The sequence below is a fragment of the Trichosurus vulpecula genome, chromosome 2, assembly GCF_011100635.1.
Source record: "Trichosurus vulpecula isolate mTriVul1 chromosome 2, mTriVul1.pri, whole genome shotgun sequence".
Lineage (NCBI taxonomy): Eukaryota > Metazoa > Chordata > Mammalia > Diprotodontia > Phalangeridae > Trichosurus > Trichosurus vulpecula.
The window spans coordinates 102,259,104-102,276,004 of NC_050574.1; the positions used below are offsets into that span (position 1 = coordinate 102,259,104).

General features: G+C 35.8%; 1 protein-coding gene across 1 annotated transcript in view; it reads right to left on the reverse strand.

Annotated features, from left to right (window-relative positions):
* The window catches only part of LRCH1 (leucine rich repeats and calponin homology domain containing 1), a 251,066-nt gene that overhangs the window by 53,672 nt on the left and 180,493 nt on the right, over positions 1–16,901 (reverse strand). The window contains exons 8-13 of the mRNA XM_036747909.1: positions 15,289–15,394; positions 12,388–12,515; positions 6,882–6,949; positions 4,865–4,951; positions 2,933–3,022; positions 2,790–2,826 (exon numbers count right to left, since the gene is read on the reverse strand). Coding sequence (XP_036603804.1) covers positions 2,790–2,826; positions 2,933–3,022; positions 4,865–4,951; positions 6,882–6,949; positions 12,388–12,515; positions 15,289–15,394 — 516 coding nt within the window. The remainder of the gene's footprint in view (positions 1–2,789; positions 2,827–2,932; positions 3,023–4,864; positions 4,952–6,881; positions 6,950–12,387; positions 12,516–15,288; positions 15,395–16,901) is intronic.

Here is a 16,901-nt window from a genome sequence, read left to right on the forward strand (position 1 = left end):
ACAAAGGTTTTGGTGAAGTGCCACATCTTTCACTTTTCCCCAACCCCCAGTGGCTATTATTAGTTTATGGTAACTCAGCAGTGCAATAACCTGATCCTATACTGACATTATAACGTTTCAGTATTCTACAGTCAGCTTAAAGCCATTATAATAGGACAGGAAAATCTACATCAGTTGAAGCCTACAAATTTTCATTTTAGAAATTTCATTTAGATTTCAGTTTGAATGCTTTCCCCTGACACCTGTTATCCATACTATCAACAGCTATAAAACTAAACTGTGTCTTATTCCTGGCAATGTGACATTGTAGCCCCCAGAGCCAGGAAGACCTAGGTTCAAGTCCTGCTCCTGACACACATTGACTGTCTGGCCCCAGGCAAGTCACTGAATCTCTCAGTGCCCTAGGCCAGTAGCGTCTAACTTAAACAGAAAAAGGGCCACTAAATCCTACATAAGGATCCCTGTGGGCTTCATACTGATTTAGAAAAACACATATTAATATCTTTGGTTTATTGTGGTTTTTTGGTTAAGTATTTCCCAATTAAATTTTGATCTGGTTAAGGCACGTGGCAGTGATACACTGTGTGTTTGATCCCTCTGCTTTAGTCAGCTCTATGACTAAATCACAGAGAAGGTGTCAACCTGCATTAGCAAAGGAAGTTACCCACTGGGAGCTGCTTACACCAATTAAATCACAGGCTCAACCTTTATCTCTTATTCCATTCAGAATTCTAGGTGAAAGTAGACAAAAGTCCAAGATAAAGAGAAAAGAAGCAAAGAGTGTGAAGAATTAATTTTCAGTTGGATAATCCAGAGTGGACGTCAGAAATTTAACTCATTCTCACTGGAAGAAAACTGTATCCCTAAGATAGGGAAGCATTATGGAACAGAACTTTAGACACATGTTAAACATTTAGACAACCAAAACACTTCGTAATCAAAGGAGTGGCATGTCACAGGCACTGGGATATACAGAGCTGTAGTTAAATCACTGTAATAACACCTTGTCGTTGGCACGCTACTTGGACATTCCACATATCCATATGTATCCATCCCTATTATTTGAGCTTCATAACAACACTTTTAAAGGAGGCAGGTTGGGCATTATCATTAGTTCCATTTTATAGATAAGGAAACAGGCACTGAGAAGTTCCAAGTTTCTAAGGTTATAAGGCTAGTAAATGACAGTCAGGACTAGAGCCCAGGCTCTAGTTCAGGAGAGAACATTCAAAAGGCTCAGATAAAAAAAAATAGTCACATTCCATAGTAACAAGGCCAACCCTAGGCCCAAATAGGAAAATAGGTAAAATTTATCTCTTCTAATCCAATTTTTTTCTTTTGAGGATCCTTTTGGGTCGCACACCTGGATCTTCTCCTCAGGCATCTAAAGCCCTGAGCACTCATTGCCTATAAAAACTTGCTTTTAGAAAAAAAAAATCTGTCCAAGTCATCCATAATAAATAACCCTGTGAGATAGGTAGTACAAACATCATTATCCTCCATTTACAAATGAGGAAACAGACTGAGAGATTAAGTGACTTGCCCCTGATCACCCATCTGGTGAGGTATCAGGCCTAGGCATCAGGCCTCCAAGTGTCACACACTGGCCACTATGCATTTCTGCCTCTTTAATAATAATGTGTGTTACTGACAGGAATTAACACATTACCTCTAGGAGGGATACATACATACATACATACACACACAACTAGGGGCAAAGCTAAGGAGTTAAAGGAATGAAACTCTAACTGTATTAATTTATATACCATCAAGCTGAATGGAAGAGGTCTTGTTACTGTTTTGTTTTGGTCTGGAAAATGGGGAATGAAGGTGCGCCTCAGGTCTGCTGAAACATATGTGGTCACATACTCTGCCTATGTGAAAATGGCACTATGAAAATTTTGAGAGTGTATTTCTCAACCTCAGAGTAAAACCACATAGACTCAAGGCAGTCCTGTGTAGGAGACTGCTGTTGAGTGACTGGCTGGTACCACCACCACAACCAAGGAAACAGTGGTTAGGAGGGGGGTGCCTTCAAGGCCATAACCTTTGCTCCCCAAATATTTCCTTTTTACTTCTCTTCTAAGTTTCTTTATATTTAGTCACCCAGTTAGGGCTGGACTGACTTTTTTTTTTTTTACTATAGGGCTGAGAGGGGCTCAAGGGGAAAATACATAAAAGCAAGTAAATTACAGGTTGAGAGTGTCCATTACTCAAGCTAGCTACTCATTTGTCTGGTGTTATTCTGTTTAATTCCCAAGAAACCATTTCAAATGAGTAGCCACAATCTTTGGGCTACTTGGTCTTTGTTTGCTGGTCAAATATCTGTAATTTGGGAGAAAGGTTTTTGCCTCAGGGGATCTTAGTGCTGGATGAGATTCATATTGGTGTCAGCATTCTTTCATCCTAACCCATCTTGGCTTCACAGGGTGGCCTCAGCTTCCCCAGAAAAAAACACCTCATTTTCTGCAACACCCACTTCTCCCATCTATGTATACCTCGCCCTGTGATTACGTCTCTTCCACCTCGAACAAACAGATCACTTTGAAAATAGGTATCTTCTATTTTTAGTAGCAGGTGGGGCATGCTGAGTGTAGAAGAAGGGCAAGATGAAGAAAAAATAAGAGATTCACTGGCTGGAACACATTCAAAAAGCAGTTCTCAAATTTTGCCCATTTAATATTTCAGTTGTTAATATTTCTCAAAATATAAAATATATATACTTTATAACATGCACACATGCACACATACACATACACACACACACACACAAAATTTATTTTGCTTACCTGACAATCAGGAGATGATTCTGGCTGTATTTGACCACTGTGAGGAAAAGGGGGAAAAACACACAAAGCATAGAAAAGTCAAGAACAAAATCTTCAATTTGAAAAATAAAAATATGAATCAGTGAAATGAAAGCTAAACATACTTCAGTGTAGAATCCTGTAATTCTAAGGCTGTTGCTGAGTCCATGGGATAGAGGTTCATGACACTTCTCTCTGTAATATCTATATTTAATCTATAAAGTTTGAAACAAAAGAATAGTTTTGTGAGTTATTCATTGAGTTTTTTTATGCACTGAGTTCGGTAACCTTTATTGCCTCATTAAAGAATATAAATATCAAAGAGCTGAATATTCAAATACTTGGTTCCTTAGGAAATTTTAGTGCAAAACTCATTATTAAAAAAGAGGTAATTTTTATTAAAGTCAGTGGAAGGTCACTTAATAAATTCTCTCTTCTAGGACAGCTTGACACCCAAAGAGATAATGCAAGGAATTTTAATAAAGTGTTTATATTTAGTTCAAAATGTCAATAATGTGAAACAGATGAATCCTGCTTCACCTTTTGAAATAACAGATATTCTGAAAGAGTTATAATCTCCAACTTAGAAATCTTTTCACCAACCTTTAATTTATTACATTTACCATTGGATGCTGTTGGGCTAGGTGGTGCAGCACCAGGAAGACCTGAGTTTAAATCTGACCTCAAGACACTTACTAGTTGTATGACCCTGGGCAAGTCATTTAACCCTCTTTGCCTCAGTTTCCTCATCTGTAAAATGAACTAGAGAAGGAAACGGCAAACTATTCCAGCTGGACACAAGTGAACAACGATGACACTGCAATCCAATTCCTTATTTTGCTCTAGCAATTTTCTGATGAAATCATAAGGATCACATGTTAAAATACATCTTTGTACCTTATTTGCTTTCTGAACCAGATCAATTACTGACAGAAATATAAATACCATGGAGGTATTTGGGTCTTTATAGAAAGAACTGTCAACAATTTTTATAAATTCATACATAATAAGGTCATATATAAATGAATATCATATATAAATGTCATATGTAACTTAATTCTTAAAATTATTATATATATTATATAAAATTTAAAAAATCATCTATTCTATAAAAGATAAGTACAACTAGAAAGTTAACATGAGCCAACTCAAAGCCATTCAAAGTTGGGGAAAAGTTCATATTAAAATTACTTGTGGAAAATGCTGCATAAATAGCTAATACATCTAGGAGAATGAATTAAGACATAGGTCTTGATAGGAGAATGAATCAAGACAATATCAATATTGCAAGCCACCAAATCTGAATGAGAAATACAAAATTCAACTAATTTTTTGGTATTCAAATATTTTTATCATAAATCTCTGAAATCTGTTATTCTATCAAAAATTAACCTTTAAAAACAATACTTTTTTTTTAAAAAATTGGCTCTATAATATATAGGGAAGAAAACAGTAATATTAAAAAGCACCAGATTTAATAGTCAATGTTGGAGAGGTTGTAGAGAGACAGGCAAACTAATGAATGACTGTTGATCTGTGAATTGGTATAATTATTCTAGGAAGCTTTTGGAATTATGCAAATAAAGTGACTAAACTGTCCATATCCTGTAACTCAGAGATTCCATTGCTAGGCACATACTTCAAGTAGGGCCATTTAAAAAAAAGGTTCCATAAATACCAAAACACTACATTTTTGTGTTAACAAAGAACTGGAAATCAAGTCTGTGAGCAAGGGAGTGAAATTATTGGAGGTATGCTTACTGGGATAATGCACAGAATGGAATGGAAAGGTGGATGTCTGAAGTGGATTTCTATGAGTCAGGAGAAAATCTGTTTATATATTTTTTGGTTCTTCACAAAGGTAGGGAACACATTGAAGATTCTCATTTGTAAGTATTTACATTTTCAGAACAGTGACCTCTCCTTAGGGAATACTTTAGAGACTGAGCCATCATTTGCTTTGAGAACTCAAAAAAATGGTCAATAATATATACAAAATATTAATTTAAAACTACTACTTGCACATGAGACTTAGGATCAAGGGAAAATAAGCATACCTGTTGGGATCCTGTAACAAATCTACTGCTTCTCTGAGTTGATCCATAATTGCTATATCCACATCTTGGTTATCTGATAAATTTGTCCTGTGACAGAAAGCCAAGAGAGAGCAACACCACCATCATCATAATCATCACTGCACCAAGGACCCAGGAATAAGACGTCTCTATGTATGGAATAGATGCCCCAACTTTTGTCTGCCAAAATCCTACCTGGCTTTCAAAAGATAAGAGTAGGGATTGGACCTGTTATTTCATTGGGTAAAGTTAATTCCTAGGTGAGGAAACTTCCTTTATTAATACAGTTAGACACCACTACAACTTATAGTCCTAGAAATTCAATACCCAACTCAACACTGCCTTTTCTTCAGACAGGCTTCCCCATGCTTCTAGAAAGGAATGACCTTTCTTTGGAACCATCACAGCAGTTCAGCTACACTGCTCTGGTCTTCCTATATTTATTCTACATTAAAGATATCTGCATATATTTTAATCTTCCCTACTAGAAGGTAAGTTCATTGAGGGCTTTATATATAGTAGTTGCTAATTAACACCTTAACAATTAATGTTAATAAAGGCCCGTTGAATGTTGAAGGTTTTGGATAATATACTTAGCTCTAAATATTATTGAATCTAGCACAGCTAATTGCAGTTAAGTAAGTTCTTATTCCAACTCCATTCTCATTCTAAAAAAGAAATGGCAATACCTTAAAAAAAAGTCCTACATATTGGATGGGTGAATTAGGAAACCCGGGTTCAAGTTATCTCTCTGCCACTAACTAGCTATATGACCTCAGAGTGAGTGGTCACAAAATTCCTCTGGGACTCAGTTTTCTTATCTGGAAAAGCAATGTCTTAAGCAGCTAAGTGGTTCAGTGGATTGAGCATTGGACCTGGACTCAGGAAGACCTGAGTTCAAATCTAGCTTCAGAAGTTTATTAGTTGTGTGACCCCAGGCAAGTCACTTAACCTTTTTCTGAAACAGTTTCCTCATGTGTAAAATGAGAACACTAATCTTTGCCTCCCAGGACTGTTCTTAGAATAAACTGTAGAAAGCTAGTAAAGTGCTTTGGAAGCCTTAATGTACTACATACAATCTAGCTATTATTAATTACTATTATTATTATTGCTATTCTTCCCAGTGCTAATAATATTAAGATTTTAAAGTCCGGGTGAGCCTCTCTGGTCTCAAGGAAGCAATCCCACTGAACAGCTGAGCACATGTGTTAGTGACCTTAAAAGAACTCCTCCACTCTCTTGACCAAAAGATGAATGATATAAAGGTGAAAGTCTCCTTTAACCCTGAAATTTAGGTCGGTGTCCTTCTACAGGTAGAGGAACCTTTGAATAATTTCCTGGAACATATTGTGAAATCCTTCCTTTGGGAGAAGGGGAGCAAATGATAAGTGAAGGTCATGTACAATGTAACATGTATAAAGACAGACTATTTTAGGGAGAAACGGATGTGGACTCAAATTCCATTTTTAGAGCTACTGGTAAGAAGGGTCTGTTAATATCTTCACTGTCTTTCTAGTTAAACTTAGGACACAGTGGAAGATGTTTGCTATTCTTACAAAAAACACTCTGTTTTTAGATGTCCATTTCAAAGGCTCTTGCTAAAGACTCACTGATGCCCTCTGGTTGCCATCTTTGGGGGAATGATAAAATATAAAGAAACCTGGAACCTAGAATCTAGAAATCATCTTGAATCCATCCATTGTCTTACAGGACAATCAGACATAAGCACAGAGGCCATGGAAGAGAGGCTTAAGGTGGTTTGTTAACCTAGCACATTATTCTTAAATGTGCAATGCCACGATAACATGAATTGGAAATAGATAGATTCTGTATTTTCATCAATGTAAATGGACTTTTTTTTTTTTTTTTAGAAAAAGAGCTGTCCAAAGGAAAACTGGTTAAAATGTTACCATGATATGCTAACTACCATTCCACCTGAAAAAGAAGGAAGAAAAATGGCTAATACTAGATTCTGTGCTTAACATAAATCAGTACTCACATTCCTTCTGTTTGCCAGTGTGTGTCCTCTTCTATCCGTAACAATTCATCACAGTCGTCTGTTCTGCCCTGTGAACAAGCAACATACAGGTCCTCTGAGAACAGGGCTTTGTTATTCAATAGCCAGACCCTGTGCCAAACCTGCTTCATCTATCAGCTTGAAGTCAGTAATTACAGTAGTTAAAAAGCTGGGCTTTTATTTCTCACTATTCCCTCAATACCCCATGATGGTGATTAGATCCCTTTCATGGGCTTGCCAGGTCCCTGGGTGGTCCTTCACCTTTGCCAGTAGCAGGGGAGAAGGATGCTTAGAAGGGGGGAGAAAAGTGTACACATACTTACTAACAGGAAAATGCCACAAATTTAATCTAATATTTTAAAAGTGCACAACAGTCGGGATGCACTTAAAAGTTCTTCCCCCGGAGAGATTATGCCTTGCTAGTTAATTTGGAAAGGTGTGTCTCACATTTGTCCTTCCATTTGGTAGACCATGTGTTTCCTTCCACTTTCATCTCTGACACAGAGAAATGCTGCTTTAACTCAACTGACAGCTAGAACGGAAGCCACCCCTGAATGGGTGTATGTTTCCCCTGGTGAGGAAGGAACAGAAGACAAAAGGACTGCTTTCTGTGTCCTGGTTTTGGCACATCATTAACTAGGTTCAAGAGTACCAGCCAATTCTGCCAGATGTACCAGTAAGGAGTGTGCTAGCCTTTTTCCTGGGAAGGTGGCTGACTGCCCAAAGCTGGCCTCCAGTTGGAAAAGAACACAGCAGCGGCCTTCTTTGTTTAAGTTTTTACTTAACGGAGAGAGTAGACTTCATTGGTTTTCTCTCATAGCAAACTCAATGCACTTTCAAAAGAACAAACCACCAATTTCCACATTTAGATTCTGCATGTCTGGCAAAAATAATGGAGGAGGGTTCTGCTCTCGGTGTTGGCTTTCAATTATAGTAGTTATAGAAAGCTACCTTCTTGTTTTCATTTGGAGGTCCAAACGATTATGTGACTGTCACTTGTGTATAGTATTTATCCTTTCCAGATGAAAAGGGGAGATTGTCTGGTTTTCTACAAAGTTACATACTGTTATGATTACCGAGGTACATGCTTTCAAGATGATCCCTAGCAAAGTGTAGGTTTCTCCTACTATAGGATCACATTTAAACATGAACAAGCTTATTAGTAATAATTCACATTTATGTAGTACTTTGTGGTTTTCAAAGCACTTTTTCATAACAACCCTCTGAGCATTAATATTTCTATTTTTCATATGAGCAAACAAACTCAGAGAGATCAAGTGTCTTTCCCCAGTAACAAAGCCAGTAATTGATAGGGCTGAAAAATGAATCCCTGACTGACTCCAAGTCCACAGCTCTTTCCAAATAATAGTTCATACTTATAAAGCCCTTTACAGTTTCCTAAGTGCTTCCAATAGGATAAACAATATGGCAGTTTTTAGCTGTTAAGCAGTGTACCATAAACTTTTAATGTTGTTAAGTACGTGTCCCAAAGCAGAGCCAAGGCTGGCCTGATTTCCATTTTTTGGGCTTTCTTGCTTGTCTTCAAATCTATAGAGTCATGAGTTTAACCCACTTGGTTTTACTCCTATATCCCCTTATCATAAAGCACAGGGCCTTACCCATAGCAGACATTCGATAGATATTTGCTAACTTAATTTGATTTCTACATATTAGGTTGTTCTTGAGTTCACAGCACAATTCTGTGACTAGTTAACCAGCTTTTACTAGACTTTTGTTTATTAACATTTCTGTTCTATTAGAGTCCTAAGTCAGAAGAAACTTGTTCTAAGTTTCACCTTTAAAATTTTATTATTGGATTTCATTAATTTCTTTTCTTTGAATTTGGAAATCTTATGATCACTTTCAGCAGTGTCCTTTTTATTTAAGATTTGCAACTAATTTATCAAATTAGGGTGTTCTCTCCGTACATCTTGGAGAGAAAGACCTATTTTTTTGTGGATCACAATAATGGAAGCCTACTAATTCCTTTGAGCCACTTGTTTGTTTAAATATTTAAATTATCAGGATCTTTTCACTAAGAAACTTTATATGATAGGGAAGAAGAAAACAGACTGCCAGCAAACCAGTGCTTTCTGATACTTGGAAGTAGTGGAAAACTCTTCCTCTCAGTGGCACAGATAAAATCAGCAAGTAAACAAGAAAATACCTCTGAATGGCAGAAACAGATGCCACAGAACCCATAAACTGAAGATCAGACATTTAACTAATGAGATCCTCTTCTTACTTCAAACCTAGCTGGTACTCAGAAATCATTCACCCTTCCTTTAGAAACAATTATCAGATGATTTCAAGGTCACAGGAGAATAAAATTATCTTAAGTATAAAGGGTGAAGAGCTAAAGCAGCAAAGAGATGGCTGATGGCAAAAGAATAAACAGAAAAACTATAAAAAGCTGACACAAGAACTCAAAACACAGTGAAAACATAATAATTATGCTATTATGCCAGTGGAATAAAAGCTGAAAGCACCATCCTGGGCAGTTCGAGCACCAGTTATTCCTGAATCGAAATGTTTAAATACACATGACATTTTTCTACCTCTTCCAATCAACATTTTTGTGACAAAAATTGTGTGCCAAGCTAGCCATTTCATAGATATTTACTATTAATACTATTGCAAATAGCTCCATGAAAGAATAATTTTTCATTGACCTTACTCATTAAATAAGAAATTAAATCTGTTGCTCTTTGGAAGTTTGTATGTATCTTATTCAGGTGTACATGTATCCCAATTACCAGGGAGAACGAAGTAAATTTTAAAAAAATAAAAGGGCTTCAATATAAAAATAAAAAATTAAAATAATCAGAAGAGGCAGAGAAGAATCCTCTGAAGTTCTTCTCAGGGCAAAGGGATTAAATTTTACTCTCTGAAGAGAAAGCAGGCACTAGCAAATCAAAGGAATAATTCCATGAAAACACTGGTTCCATCAGGAAGAGGTCATATGAAATATAGGAACCTGAGCCAGGGAAGTGCAGTGCAGAACATTTGGGTAACAACCAATGAAGGAAGGAAATCTAGAGCATTAGGAGAGACCTAGTGTCCAGAATGACAGAGTTGATAGCTGCACTGTCTTTTGCCCTGGTTAAATCTTATTATAAGTATTGTGTTCAATTCTGGGTACCACATTTGAAGAAGGACATTGTTAAACTAGAGAGGATCCAGTTGATGGCAGCCAAAATGGCAAAGCTCCTCAAGACCATGTCAAATAAGGATTACTTGAAGGAATTGAGGATGTTTAGCCTGGAGAAGAAAAATATATTCAGGGTTTACATGATAGCTGCCTTCAAATATTAGAAAGGCTGCATTTGAAAGAGGGATTAATCATGTTATAGTTGGCCCAGAAGCCAGAATAGAAGAAGCTGCAGGTATAAGCTGCAGAGAAGCAGATTTAAGACTTGACATAAGAAAAAACTTCCCAATAATTACAACTATTCAAAAATAGAATGAGGGAGCTTAAGAGATAAAAGGTCTCTCCCTCCCCAGAGGTTTTCAAACATTAGTTGGATGAGCACTTGAAAGGTATACTGTCAAGGGTATTTTTGTTCAGGCATAGATTGGAGTAGATGGCTTCTGAGGTCCCTTCCAATTCAGATTCTTAATGAAATATATTCCTCATACTCTATTATTATATTAAATTTTAATCTAATTTTGCTTATCTAAGTATGAATTTTCATACTTATCTGTATTTTCTTCAAATAAAAAGGCTATTATCTACACATGCATGTGTACAGGTGACTATGGAAGGGAACATCTTTTAATTTTCAAAAAGAAAACCCTGGGAAACTAACACCAAGGCTGAAGTCATATGGAAATTTCGACTTTTTAATGTCAATTATTAATACCGTCAATAATTTCTCCCTCTTCAGGGCTTACACAAAAGAAATCAAAGTTCTTTTAAAATTAAAAACTTTTACTCAAAATCTGCCTAGAACACTAGTATCTGTCAATCTCATACTTAAAAAAAGCACTGAAGAAATTAATTCCTATTTGATAAAAACTATTGGGAAAACTAGAAATATGTCTTGGATCAATACCTCATGCAGGCATAAATTCTAACTTGATCATCTATATATGAAAATATGTGTGTATGACAAAAGAAATGGAAGAAAAAGGAATAATCTACTTGTTTCAACTGTGGAGACAAGGAGCATTTCTTGAAATCAAATAAATAGAAGTCATCAGGGAGATCAAGTCAATGGATTTGATTATATAAAGAAAAAAGGATTTTGTACAACAAAAAATATATTATCTTCAAAATCAAAAAGAAGAAATAGATTGGGAAAAATATTTCCCATGAATTTATCAGACTATAAGATCTGAGAGCTACGAGCAGCTAACGAACATCCATAAGACTAATAACACACACTCCCCAGTGGAGTAATACTCAAAGGACATGATTAGGTAATTTACTGAGAAAGAAACAACTGTTACTAATAAAATGAAAGATGCTCTAGCATTGCCTAGTAATTAGAAAAACTAGAATCAAGACAACCTTAAGATAACTTAGACTCTCTACAATGCCAAAATTGTGCTTCATTTTGTTTTTTGAAAAAAGATAACTTAGATTCTCTACAATGGCAGAAACAGTGGTTTGGTGGGGTTTTTTTGTTTTTTGAAAAAAAGGTAAAGTTCAATGTTGGTAGGTTAGTGGGAAACAGGTCTTTGACTCCATTGGTAATAGGGATGGAGATTGTGGCAAAAATTTTAGAGAGCAATATGGAAACATACAATGAGGTTAAATAAACTGATGACTACTCACTCAGTGACTTAGTAGATAGGACTTAGTCCCTGAAAAAAACATATAAATGGAAAAAGGACCTAGCTGTATAAAAATACTCAAAGTTTCTTTATTTGTAATAGCAAGAAATTAGAGACTACATATAAAATAATTTGAGAATGGTTAAATAAATTACATTACAATACTGAAATGAAATATTATGATGCCACAGAAGATAAAAATAAGGCTACAAGGAAATGCAGAAAGACATGTAAGGTGATGCAGAGCAAAATCAGCAGTCAGAACTGTATATATTGTCAACAACTGTATTTTTTAAGAAAGACAGAAATAAAGCAGAAATGAAGACAGGGCTAAAATTAGCTGACAGATCTGGAAGGGGACACAGAACAAAAGTATTTTCTGTTTGTTAATTTCATGGATGTGTCAGAGGCACCTCAAACCAGTTAACAAGAACTGATTATTAAATTCTCAGTGTGAGCATTTACACCTTGAAATTCAGCAAACCTAAAAATTAAGGCTCACTTTATTGTTTTGTTGCCTGGCTAGATTTAAGAAAGTGATGGAGAAAATATGAATAATGCAAATGAAACATAAAAGTGGTCCTTTTTTTTTCCTGGAAAGCTTAAACATTTACCAGCATGCCCCTGGTTTTATCCTTGTCTTTTTAATTTGTTAATTTGACTATTTTTATTGAGAGTTAAGTGTATTAAAATAAATTTTTAAACTTGCCTTGATATAGCTAATAAATTTAGTAGAGAGGGCATCAGTTTCATCAGTGAACTGTTCTCTTTCTTCTCCTGAGTTATCGTTGTCATTCAAAAGGGAAGGCTCCTGATGAAACTCCTGATGAAATTCCCCTGATGAGAAAATAAAAAGAGAAAAAAATTATTTCAGGCACAGGACCTCTATGCAGTCAATTCACAGTTATTGACAAGCTTGGATTCTCTAATTCAAAGGGCACAGTGGCTAAAAATGGACAGCAGGAAAGAAAAACAAATGAAAGACAGCTACAACGGGGTTTTTAAAATGGAGCAGTGTCTGAAATTTAATTCCAGATGAAAAGAGTAACTCCTCTAATTTTATAAATCACTAAAAAAACCCATACAATACGTGAGAGTTTGTGTTCTCAACTACAGTATTCTGCTGCCTATGTTTCTATTTCTTGTATGGCTGAGTGAGAGAGAAGTAGGCAGCAGAGTTAAATGGAACACTATTTAGAGCTTATCCAAAGAGTAATAGAAAATTAAGGCCATCCTTTTATGAGCTACAAGATGGATGAAAATAGAAAGTGTGTGGATTCCCAGAGAAAACTTATTTTTTAAATGCAAAATTGGGCTAGAGCCCTGAGCCACATACTAGTTCCAAAAGAATCTGACTGTAAGACAGAAGTCAGCGTGAGTGAAAAAGAACCACTCTAAGTAAGTTTCGAGAGATAATACTAAGGTTAAATAAAGTTGTAATTAATAACAATAGACGAGTGAGGAAATACTTTCTTGCTTCCCAGAAAGCTTGCTCTATAAGATCATCTAACTGTTCTATTTGGTTGTTTTAGGAGTAATATTTTAATTGCAAATTGTTTTAGTAGTAATATTTTAAATGCAAAATTCAATTTCTAACCTGAATCTCAAGTAAATGTGGTTGAATGTCAATTGTTCAGACAATGTGAATGATGTGCCATTGCCACTTGAAGGCAGAATTCATTAACTACAGCAACTAAGGTGAAGAAAATCAGTTTCTTGCGTACTGACTTGCAAACTCAAATTTATGAAATGATACCACAGCATGATAAATCACAAAGGTTCTAGTCTAAATGAACATTCCATTATAGAGACTTTTTAGAAGCACTAAAGAAATTGAGAATGCCAATCAGTTACATATTAATCAGCTCATCATAACTCATGCCATAAACTAATATATTCCAAGTGATTACTTAGCCATATAAAAATTGAAAAGCTTCAATGTTAGTATGTCTATCTGAAAGTCATCAATTAGAACAGGAATCCAAATACTTCCATGTGGAGCTTGGTTGATTCCTATCCAGATCAGTAATGGATTCCAGGGCATTAAGCATCAATATTTATATGTCCCCAAATAGCTTACTCATAACCAATGATAATAATAGAATCAAAGAAATTTAGAACTGGAAGGGTTTCGAGCAATCATTTATTCCAATCCCCTCACCTTACAGACAAGGAAGCTAAGGCTCAGGCAGTTTAAGCTATTTGCTCAATGACAGATAGCTAGGTAATTAATGGCCAAACTGGGACTAGAGCTCACATTTCATTCATTTAAGAAACATTGATTAATCTTGCACTGTGTGTAGATAATAGTATTAGGTGCCAAGGAAATATATAGTTCAAGTTAGTCCAGCAGAAGAAAGAATTATTCATTTGAAGAGACTATGTATTGTAAACCACATCATCTGTAATTGGTAGGGCCTATTAAGGAACATGGGAAGAGGCAGGAAGTGCTAAATTAAATAAATCTTTATGATGCTCCACCCTGCCCTGGAAATTAGGGCAAATGGGAGTCTTTAGTCCTTCTATTTTAATCCCACTCCCCTCACTTGCAAATTTTAAATCTAGTGAACACAGAAAAGGAAAAAAAAAACCAAAGGATTTGTCACAAACTGGGGGTTATAACTCACACAATTACTACAGGCTGGATACAATGGACTTAAGATTCCCCAAAAGTACATGCAAGGGCTATCCATATTAAGCTACTGGCTGAATCCTCTATTAGAGAGCTATGTCTCTTCAAGGCTGGCAAAATCTAAAGAGAGCCGGCCTTGGAGTCAGGGGACCTAAGTTCAAATGTCTCTGTTACTTCTTACCCATGTTACCTTGGTAAGTCACTTCTCTAGGCCTCAGTTTTCCTATCTATGAGGGGATTGGGCTAGATGGCCTCCAGACCCCTCTCTAGACTATGGAGTATACAGGGGATTCATTTGGCTGCCATATAGACAGTCAAATGACAAACACACGTCCAGGTAAAAGTGGACATTTAAGGTGAACCTCACCCTCAAGACCAGTCTGCTTTTGAATAGTTTGGGGTCGTGTCATGAGGCATCTGTAATCTAGAAACCACCTCCCCTGCCCCGTTCCCCATGCAGGGATGACCAGTTTGAGTCTAGCCATAAATCCAAGGATTCAGATATAAGTATCTGAAATGAAACAAGCCCCCACTCAAAGCTAAAAAAAACTAATTCGTGTATTTTTTAAAGTTGGATTTTCCCCCAAAGATCTAATCTGGTAGTAAAAACAAATGGATTTGATAACCTTTTCTACCCAACCAACTAGCTGTACAAGTAGGTTAGCTGCTGTTTGCAAGAATGTTTTTTCAATAACATTAAAACAGAAAAGTACACTTTTGCCTTCTCATTTTTTAAAATCCAACCTCTTATTTCATTGTTGTAGGAAACTCTTAGTAGAGAAACTCCTTTTATCAATGCAGATCAGTGCCTTCCCTTCAATTCTGGGGTCCCAAGAGACTGAATAACTAGCTCTTCTGGGCCTGAGATGGGATTTGAACTGAATGAAGTCTTCCTATCTCTAGAGTCAGACTTTTCAGCCACTTCACCTGCCCCTCCTTATTGTTTCCTCTTCGCTTTTTCTCTTCATTCTCTCATACCTTTGACTGGACTAAGGCGATGACAAGGATCTTCCTTGACAATCTGTTCTTCTTCCACGATATTTGACATTGGTGCATTAAGGCTGACAGTATCTTCATCAGAAGGCTAAAAGGAAATAGTTAACTATCTCATTCATGGAAAAACATTAAATTATTAAAGATATAAATGTGGAAAATTAGCCACCTTTAATGAGGTATTCTGATAATATGGAAAATTCAATAAATTCTGAATGAGAAAACATGGGATTAAATCCTAGCTTTGCCATTTAGGAGCTGTTATGCAGCAACCATAATTATTCAGATCAAACTTCATTCCCAACACTTCCTTTTTGATTGGGCGAACTACAAATTCAAAATTTACAAGCAGTAGGAGATTAATAGTTGTCTGGTATTTAAAGTGTACAGCTGATCCATCTGACTTTAGAACACTTTATGATAAGCAATTTGTGATTGCCATCTCCAACTGTTTCCTGCTAACATACTATCGGGCGAAGGTTATTTAAAGAAAAAACAAACAAATATGATTCTTTTAGAGATAAAATATGGGGCCTCATTTGAAAAAACAAAACCAATATTCTTTTCTTCTCCTTCTTCTACTGAAATTCTATGCTAATGTTTCAATTGTCACAAAGGTGAAACTGAGCTGTCAAAGACTAAGCCAGTAGATTGAGAGGTCCTACCACACTGGAAAGGTTTAGATTAGAATATGGTCCCAGCAAGAGTCCATTTCATTATCCAAGGACCCATCTTGCTAAGTCTGAAGGGGATCATTACCAGAAGACTGTCCACCAGGACACAGCAATTTATGGAGCCTATTTAGCATAGTGGTAATATGAGATCCTTGCAGAAATAGAGTAGGCTCATTTATTTTTTTTAATTAGAAGAGAGACTGACAAATTCTTGGGGATCAACAGCAGTAATTGGCCATAATACGAGTTTCAAATAGAAACAAAAACTGTGGCATAAACTTAATTCTTGCAAAAATTTTGGCTTTTATATTTTAAATTTTTTGTAAACTATTATTAGGGCACTGAAAAAAATCAACATTTAAAAAACCCTGACTCATTCATCAAATATTTATTGAACATTTAGAATGTGCACAGTATTTGACCTGAAAATAATTAGTTTTAATTTTCTTAACATAAGCTATTAAACCAAAGACTAAGAAGCAACAGCCAAAGTAAGAAGAAAGGATCTACTCTTCAAATCAACATAGCAAGGGAGATGAACAGAGAGTATAATTTACCCCCTATGGGTAATAGATAATATGGAAGGAATTTACAAACTCTTTATCATTATAAAACTAAGTTCTGTAGTGCTGCCAAGGTTACTGAGATCCCAAAGCATTGGTGATCAGCAAAAGCAGGAAAATGTCTGTATGGTTTATTTTTGGGGAAAAAGTCTCCATTTTCTCTACTTTGCCTTATATTTTTAATAAAACTGTCAAGAGACACATCTAAGAAAAATAGTGAATTCATTAGAGTAAGATAGTATCTTTTTTTAAAAATTATCTAGCTACTTAGTATATATTTAAATTATATATCTACCTACAATCTTAAAATCTAATTTAGTATTTTGAATAATCTTTTATGGATGAAATTAAATACAAATAT